The 8,898-nt window shown below is 40.6% G+C and overlaps 1 protein-coding gene across 1 annotated transcript in view; it reads left to right on the plus strand.

Annotated features, from left to right (window-relative positions):
* Fcrl3 (Fc receptor like 3) overlaps window positions 1–7,412 on the plus strand; it is a 32,876-nt gene extending 25,464 nt beyond the window's left edge. Inside the window, exons 11-16 of the mRNA XM_047556562.1 lie at window positions 3,872–3,874; window positions 4,282–4,306; window positions 5,156–5,274; window positions 5,824–5,892; window positions 7,153–7,184; window positions 7,269–7,412. Of these exons, the coding sequence (XP_047412518.1) occupies window positions 3,872–3,874; window positions 4,282–4,306; window positions 5,156–5,274; window positions 5,824–5,892; window positions 7,153–7,184; window positions 7,269–7,412 (392 nt within the window). The remainder of the gene's footprint in view (window positions 1–3,871; window positions 3,875–4,281; window positions 4,307–5,155; window positions 5,275–5,823; window positions 5,893–7,152; window positions 7,185–7,268) is intronic.
* The last annotated feature ends 1,486 nt before the right edge of the window (window positions 7,413–8,898 follow it).

The following is an 8,898-nucleotide window of genomic DNA, read 5'->3' on the forward strand; positions in this document are numbered from 1 at the left end:
TGATTGTTTTAATTATGTACATTCTGAACTCCCTTTCTGACATTTCTTCTGCTGTACTGTCATTGGGTTTTATTGATATAGTATGTAGGTTTGTTTGGGACATTTTCTTCCCTTGTTTTCTCATATTGGTCAGATGTCAGTGGGACTCTGAGATATTGTAGATTTCCTCTATTGACTTATAGTGTCCCTGTAGATTTCCAGTGTATCACCTCCCAGCCTTCAGTAGCCTGAATTCTTGGAGGAACTTGATAATGCAGTGCTTCCGAAGAAAGCTGCCCCTAGCCTGCTACTGGTTCCAGGGCTTGGAGCTGGCTCTGTGCGGGAAGGTTCTCACTGGGGGGCCTGCTCAGAGAAGCTGGCCATGTGGGAGGAGCCCACCACCAGAGTGAGCAGGGCTACCTGGGGAAGACTCTAGCTGCCTTGCCCTGCTCTGATAACCCGTGTTATCCGGGCCTGCCGCCCAGGCCGAGCTTCACCTGGTGGGGGAGACTCACCTGGTTGCTCTATTTTAGTCCGAGTCTCTTGATGCCTCCCCTTCTTGAATCCTGGGTTCTGGAGTGACAGGAGATGCAGTCACCCTCTAGTCTGCCATCTTGGATCGCCCCATGGAAAGAGCCTGCAGCCAGAGGGGGCAGGGCTGCCTGGAGAAGTCTCTGGATGCCCTGCCCTGGTCCCAGAGGCTGCCTGCAGGTCGGAGCTCCGCTGGCTCGGGGACTTGTAGCTGGCTCTGTATAGAAAGGCTTTCACTGGGTGGTCTGCTCTGAGAAGCTAGACTTGAAAGATACCTCCCACCGGAGGGAGCCGGGCTGCTTGGGGAAGTCCCTGGCTGCCCTGTCCTGGTCCCTGAAGCTGCCTGCGGGCCTGAGCTCGCCGCGCTGGCTCTGGGACTTGGAGCTGGTTCTGTGCAGAAAGGCTCTCACTGGGGGGCCTGCTCCGAGAAGCTGGAGAAGCTGGCCATGTGGGAGGAGCCCACCGATGGAGTAAACAGGGCTACCTGGGGAAGACTCTAGCTGCCCTGCCGTGCTCTGATAAGCCACTCCTATCCGGGTCTGCCGCCCAGGCCGAGCTTCACCCGGTGGGGGAGACTCACCCCGTGGCTCTATTTTAGTCCAAGTCTCTCAATGCCTCCCCTTCTTGAATCCGGGGTTCTGAAGCGACTGGAGATGCAGTCACCCTCTAGTCCACCATCTTGGATTGCCCCATCTGTTATCATTTTTGATCTGACAAGAGGGATTCTTCTAACATTTCTTATAGTAAGTGTGCTCTTATTACTAAATTCTTTTATGTTCTTATTGATTTTCTATATATATCAATAATTGAGATAGAGTATTGGAATCTTCAACTGCAATTGTGGATCTGTTCATTTCCTTCTGCAGTTCTAACTAGCTTTGCTTTGAGGTGTGTGAATATTTTGAATTTTTATATGTGTTTGATGAATTAAAAATTTTATCCTTATAAAATGACCCTGCTTACCAAACCTCCCTGATAGCATAGTTCTTCCTTGATATTAATGTAATAATGTATTAATGTAATAATAAAATATGATTAATAAAATGATAAATATTAATATGTTAACAAATATAATTACTGTCAACATGGTATTTCTTTCCCCTTCCTTTTTACTTTTGACTTATTTGTGTCCTACGCTTAAAGTGTATTTTTTAAAATAATAAAAACATGATTAATTCCTTCTTTTTCCTTTGGTCCAATATGAGTCACTACCTTTTATAAAAGGTGCTTAGAGCACCTGTAAGTTAGATTTTATTTTATTTTAATTGGCATATTTATATTTATGTATGGGTACAGTATTATAATTCAATACCTGTACACAATATGTTTTGATTGAATCAGGATAATTAGTTTATCTCCTCAAATATTATAATTTTATGTCTTGGGAATTTTCAAATATATCTCGTTATATTTAGAAGCTTAATAAGTTGTTGTAGACGATAGTTACCCTACAGTGCTACAGAATATTATAATCTTTCCCTGTTAAACCTCCAACTTCCTTCCCCACTATCTACCAAAGGGCATTAGAATCTCACTGTTGAAGTGGATAATGTTCAAAAAGCAGACTGCTCAGTCACCACAGTACCAGGGGAGAAGAGAATACTATTTTATGTGATCCATGTGAACAGAAGCCCCAGGGGATTCTGTCCATCAGGTCTAGAAGAAGTGTTGTTGTTTTGTTTTGCTGTGGTGCTGAGAATTGACAGGACTTCATGCGTGCCAGACAAGTCCTCAGCCATTCATTCCCTGCCTGAAGAAGTATTTTAAATAGCAAACTCACTGAGAAGTTGTGATCATTCCCCGGGAAGAGGGTCTCTGTCTTTCTTTTCTCAAAAATCTTGACTCCTGAACCCTCTACCCCATAGCAGATTTCCCTTCCAATTATTGACTATTTATCTCAGGAAGGAGTACAAACGTTCCACTATTTCTAAAACTGAAAAGTTCTGCTTCTTGCCTGAATAATTCCTACAAATTATCAAAAGAGGTAAAAATGTATCAATTCGATATTCAACCTACTTGGGTAAAAATTTTAGTAATATATTTTGCTCACTTCTTGATATTAGGAAAGGCACTTAAATTCTCCAAATCCCAGTTTTTCATCTAGGTAGTCGTCATAATAACAGTAGCTACCTTTGAGGTGCTGGACAATGTAGGCAAACTGCTTAGTATAGTTCCTGGCCCAAATGTCCTCAGGGAAGACATGATAAATAGCCACCTCTTTACATCTTGATTTTCTTTTTAAAATGAGGAGATAGACTAACTTCTGGATCCATCCTTAGACAGAGACAAACTGCCCAGGGAAGATACCGGCTGTGGATGGTCATGGTCTCTCATTGTTCTGAGGAGAGAGGCACAGTCCTAGGTCATGATACACACCTCCAGCCTAACTTAGGAGGCCTGGCCCACGGGGATTGGGCTTGTAGGCATCATTCAGTTATTTATCAAAGGAATCAAGGCTGGCGTGCTTACTCTGGGCAATGATTTGTGTTCTCTAAGACTTGTGAGTTTAAAAGGGCAAATGACAGGCAGGGATGTGAAACTGGGCACAAATTCACACTGGGGCAGGCCAGAAAATTTTCAGAATTTCAACGATGAAAAACTGCCTTATTATAACTAAAAAGAAAAAAAATTTTTTTTAAAAAGCTGCCTTATTTTTAAGACTGATAGAGTAGGCTTCAACATTAAACTTACATGCAATCACCTATTATAAAATTGTCAACTTGTCATTTTTTTTCCAGCCCTTAAAGTATATACTTTAATTGGTTTCATTTTTTAACAAATATTTTTTCTGGGGGGGAATGGTTTGCTGGGGATTGAACTCAGAGGCACTCAACCACTGAATCACATCCCCAGCCCTATTTTGTATTTTATTTAGAGATAGGATGTCACTAATTGCTTAGCTCCTCACTTTTGCTGAAGCTGGTTTTGAATTCTCCATCCTCCTGCCTCAGCCTCCCCAGTTGCTGGGATTACAGATGTGCACCACCACCCGCTGGTTAACAAATCTTTGTTGAATATTTTCAACTGTTAGGTGTGGTCCTGTGAATGCAAAAAAAAAAAAAAATTAAGACAAAATTTTCAGGCTCGAGTAGCACATCTTTTCATGAAGGCAATATTAAGGGAAAACAGAGAAATGGATAATTACAGTGCATATTATCATTAGTCATTACAATACGACATAGTTCTATGTGCCTGAAGGTAGACAGAGCTGATGCAAAGCTCTATAGGAGGAACGATAACTTGAAATTAGCCACGTGAAAGAGAAGAAAAGAAAAGGTAGGGAGAAACTTGTAGGTACCCAAGTGACATGCAGTTCAGCATTGCTGCAGTGGATTTGCAGGGGTCACAATTAGAGAAAGAGAAGGTGGAACATACTATGGTAGTCACAATCTGGTGCCAATTTTAAGCCCCCTTCTTATCCTCGTCTGTACTTGCTGAGCTGCAGTCAGAAAGAAGAAGCTGGTGAGGAGGAAGGCCTCGGCCCACAGTTAAATATTACCTTGTCTCACTTCTGCTTCCCAGTCACCACTATTTAGTTTCTTTTCACCTTGCTATTCTGATTGAATAATGAGTACGGTTCTGGGCAGATGTCTTCCAAGACGCGGCCTTCCTTATCTATAACATGACATGGGGGCAAAGAAGGTTATTCCCCAAGCTTTGCCGTATATGAGATCTTACAATGATCTGATTTCAACCCAAGAATGTTCTGACACAGAGTCCGCTATCCACACAGCTCACTTACCCTCAGTGTTCCTTTGTTTCTTTTTCTAGGACCTTCTGTCATGGGGACACCTAGGTAAGACCTCAGATACTTGTGCTGCTTGGACTCATTTGCATGATTTGTTTATGACTACAATGATGCATATTTTTAAAGGTTTAAATGGGCTTCTTATCAACATTTTAACATTCTTACAAAATTCAAAAAATGTGATTAGAAAGCAAGTCTCACTCCTCTTTGTGAATGATACTGCGTCAGCTTACATACAGAATGCATGTCGTTATCTATGTTTGTTTATCTTCTTATGTGCTCCAGTACAGACCTGACCACTGATGTCTTAATGACTTCACCTTTTACACAGCCACAGTTCATTCATTCCCTGTTCCTCATGAGTGAAGACTCATATACTCACTTAGGAAATGATATTAAATGCCAGCATTAAATTAACACTATTAACTGCACAAGAAAGTGCTATTAAAAAAAGAACCCACTTTTCTGAGGAACCTTCATAGTATACTCTGGGGAAGGCAGAGTATTACAACATAAGATAGAAAATTAAAAGAGACCTTTTTTAAAGACAAAAGTCAAGTTACATGGGAATGCAGAAGACCTTGTGTATCAATGTTTAAACATTTATGTCTTTAAAAAAATATCTTAAAAATTAGCCAAATATGAGTTTTATCCTATCAAAGGGACCTTAAGATTTGTGACTTCTGCTCTTGGACTTTGCCTCAGCTGACCTCCCCTGGTTTGATCTTGTGCCACACTCCTTCCAATATTTTCTTGAAAGAGTCATGGGAAGTGGCCATAATATTTTTTTTACATGAATTATGCTAGACTTTGGGCCTTTCTGGATACCTATTTGTCTGAGACTCTGAGAAACTGACAAACACTCTTTATCCATTGTCTCTTTCCCCTCTGTCACAGTTACAGTCCCACTGAATGTCAGGAGCCTTCCTCATCCAGACGCTTCAGCATTGACCCCCAGGAACCCACCCACTCTGAGCAATCAGTACATTTGCAGCTGCAGCCAGTATACAGCAATGGTAAGGACTTCTTCAGAGACAGAGGGCTTCAGGGATGTGCCAGGAGGGAAGGAAGGATTGAGCAACAACTCAGGATCTTTTTATATCCAATTTAAAGATGATATACCTGGCAGTATAGGGAATAAAAGGTAGCTATAAATTTGGTGACTGCAAAGGAGTCTGATTTTCCTTGCATGAGTATGATGAAACACCTGAGACCGGGTACTTTACAAGGAAAAAGGTTTATTTAGCTCATAGTTCTGGAAGTTCAAAGGCATGACACTGGCATTGGCTCTGGTGAGGATGTCATGGCAAATGGCACCACAATTGCAGGAATGCATGTAAGTGGGGAGATCACATGGCAAAGCAGGATTCCAGAGTGATGGAGGGTGCCAATAAAGACCTTTCACTAGACCCCACCTCTTAAAGGTCCCACCATCTCTTAACATCACAACACTGGGGACCACACTTCTAATAGATGACCCTCTGGAGAACAAACCAAATCCAAAACTAAACCATAGCAGAAATCTCAAATGTGGGCCAACTGCAACATCTTCTATTTTCTCACAGTAAATCCTGGAGAAAGCAACCTGATTTATTCCCAGATCAGGAGCATCCAGAATACAACAGGAATTTCAGGTGAGATACCTTTCAGACAAGTAGAGGTGAAGTGGTGAGGTAGCAGTGTTATCAGATCCAGCAAAGGGTTTTTGACCAAAGGGTCATTTCAAGTATGAGTTCAACATGGAAGACATTTCCTGCTCCTCCTGTACCTATTCCCTCTTATCTGTCCATGTTGCTACTATTAGCCCATCAACTCTTTGAGGATAGACACCATGACTTCTTAAGTATTCATAACATAGAGTTCAGTGCTTGGAAAACTGTAGAGTCCTTGAAATAATGAATGAACATTATTTGCTAAATTAAACATCTTGATGACCTAATGTGTAGACAACTATAATTATCTTAACTTTTTTTTTTTAATTTCTTCAGCATGATCCCTGTGAGATGCACAGTTGATCACATCATTGACTAGATTAACTACCCTCAGTGATTCTCCGTTTCGGAGCATGATCATTGCCCCATCTGCACTTGGATTTCTCCTTCATGCTGTGTCTTATGGCCTACTGAACTTTTAAGGTTTTAATATGTTGTAACTCATGCTTCTTAATAGTCCCGAAATGTCATTGACTCTAGTTTAACTGGTTTTCCTTGCCCACATTTCAGGACATAGCTCAGGTAAAACTCACAGTAACTCCCATCAGCTCTTCCCATGTCCTAACCTGGGAGGAACTGATCACCCTTTGTGGCATAGTTCAATGTGCATTTCTGAATACCTTTTGCATTTGTTTCCATATCCATTTCTCCTCTTCAAAATTATGGGCTCCTTGATCATACAGACGGAGTTTCTGTCCTCTCTGTCTCCTCATAATGTACCTAATGTTTAATAAGAAGCATCTTTTCAATGAAGGTATATTGGCAGAATTAATAAATGAAAGAGATACAAAGAACTCTTTGGAAAGATAGAAGGAATACACAATGAATTTTCTTACTGCTCCATTGCAAATCTTTGGCTTCCTGGAAAATTGTTGTGTGATTTTAGACTGCCAGTCTCTCCTCTAGCCTTCTCCAATTCCCTGTGCAAAATAAAGTGAGTGATGTTTGCCTCTTTCTTCCAGATGGTCAATACAGTCATAGAGCTGCAGTTTTTTTAGTGTGCATGTATATTGTGTGTTGAGGGGAAGAAGTGCTTTTTCTGTGAGGGCTTAGAAAAATTCAGCAAAGGAAACAATCAAGGAATGAGCAGCAGAGGTAAAGTTGACTTGGAATGCACTGTGAATAGGTTGTAAATTGAACATATGGAATTTAAAACTTTTCTTTGCTATTTTCATCCAACAGAGAATTCACCAAGGATGCATAAGAACAATAAGGTGAGATACATTTCCTGGCCTTCTCTCTTCTCTGCTCTTCCTACTCTGTATTTAAGTGCTTACAGTTTGTGGGTTTTTCACCAGGAACCTGCAGTCATTTATTCAGAATTGAAGAAAACACACCCAGAAGACTTGGCAGGACAGTCCAGCAGAAGAGGCAGTGCTTTTGAAGATGTTACAGAGAACTATGAGAATGTCCCATGGACTCCAGCAGCCTCAGACCACTAGTTCTTTACCCAGAGTGACCCACAGAGAGCCCAGGGAACAGTTGTGTTCTGTGGAATAGAGGGGGAGGATGGTCTAGCCAGCGTCACAAGGGCTTTACATATATAATTGCAGTAAATACACAGAAATAATTCTAAAGGCTAAGTATTATAATATGTTTTGCAGATGAGACAGAGATTCATAAAGGTTAAATAGGCCCAGAGAGGTTATCCAAGGTCATATGCAAATAAAAGCAGGTTCCAAAAGCAGATTTGATCAACTCTGAGATCTGTGCTCTTAACTTCTGCCCTACCTTGTTTTCTCAATACAAGGATGACAGCAGAACTCAGAAGGATCAAAAGATGATATGGAAGGTGAATTATATGCCATTTACCAAACAGGTGGCTTAAGCATGTATAAATGATATTCAGAACTGATCACCATAAGCTTCTTATCCATCCCACCATGTAGTATTCAACTTCTATTCTTTCATGGTCTTGGTTTTACATTGTTCATTAATCCTTTATCTCTTCCCTCAGTGATCTCTCTGTGTGCAATTTGCATCAGAATGGTTTTCCCCTTCTGTCAGTATCTTAATTTTATCTGCAAAATTTTCAGTAACTCTGTTTGAAATGGCTTAACATACAGAATTCGTTGGTCTACTGTCACAGGATCAGTCATGCTATCTACCCGTAGCAGCTCAGTTTTGCCACTTAACTTCGACACTCACAATTTGAAGCTACTGAAGCATCAGTGCCAATTCCAGAATCTCAGTAGATTCAATGATTCACATGACTAGATGGCAAATTTCGTGTTCACTCAGGAATTGTTTTTAAAAATTTGTTCTTTCTAGACATGGCAGTAGAATACATGATAATAGAATGTATTTTGACATATTATACATACATGGAATATAACTTATTCTAATTAGGATCCCATTCTTGTGGTTGTACATGATGTGGAGTTACACTGGTCTTGTGTTCATATATGAACATAGGAAAGTTATGTCCCATTCATTCTACTATCTTTCCTATTCCCATTCCTCTCCCTTCCCTTCATTTCCCTTTGTCTAATCCAATTAACTTCTCATTCTTCCCTCCCCAACCTCCTTTGTTATGCATTAGCATCCACATATCAGAGATAACATTTGGCCTTTGGTTTTTGGGACTGGCTTATTTCACTTAGCATGATATTCTCCAGTTCCATTCATTTATAGGCAAATGTCATAATTTCATTCTTCTTTATGGCTAAATAATATTCCAGTGTGTGTGTGTGTGTGTGTGTGTGTGTGTGTGTGTGTGTATCTCACATTTTCCTTATCCATTCATCTGCTGAAGGGCACCTAGGTTGGTTCCATAGCTTTGCTATTGTGAATTGAGCTGCTATAAACATTGATGTGGCCGCATCACTGTAGTATTCTGATTTTAAGTCTTATAAACCAAGACGTGGGATAATTTGATAATTTGGTCAAATAGTGGTTCCATTCCAAGTTTTCTAAGGCGTCTCCATA

The sequence above is a fragment of the Sciurus carolinensis genome, chromosome 1 (genome assembly GCF_902686445.1).
Source record: "Sciurus carolinensis chromosome 1, mSciCar1.2, whole genome shotgun sequence".
Classification (NCBI taxonomy): domain Eukaryota; kingdom Metazoa; phylum Chordata; class Mammalia; order Rodentia; family Sciuridae; genus Sciurus; species Sciurus carolinensis.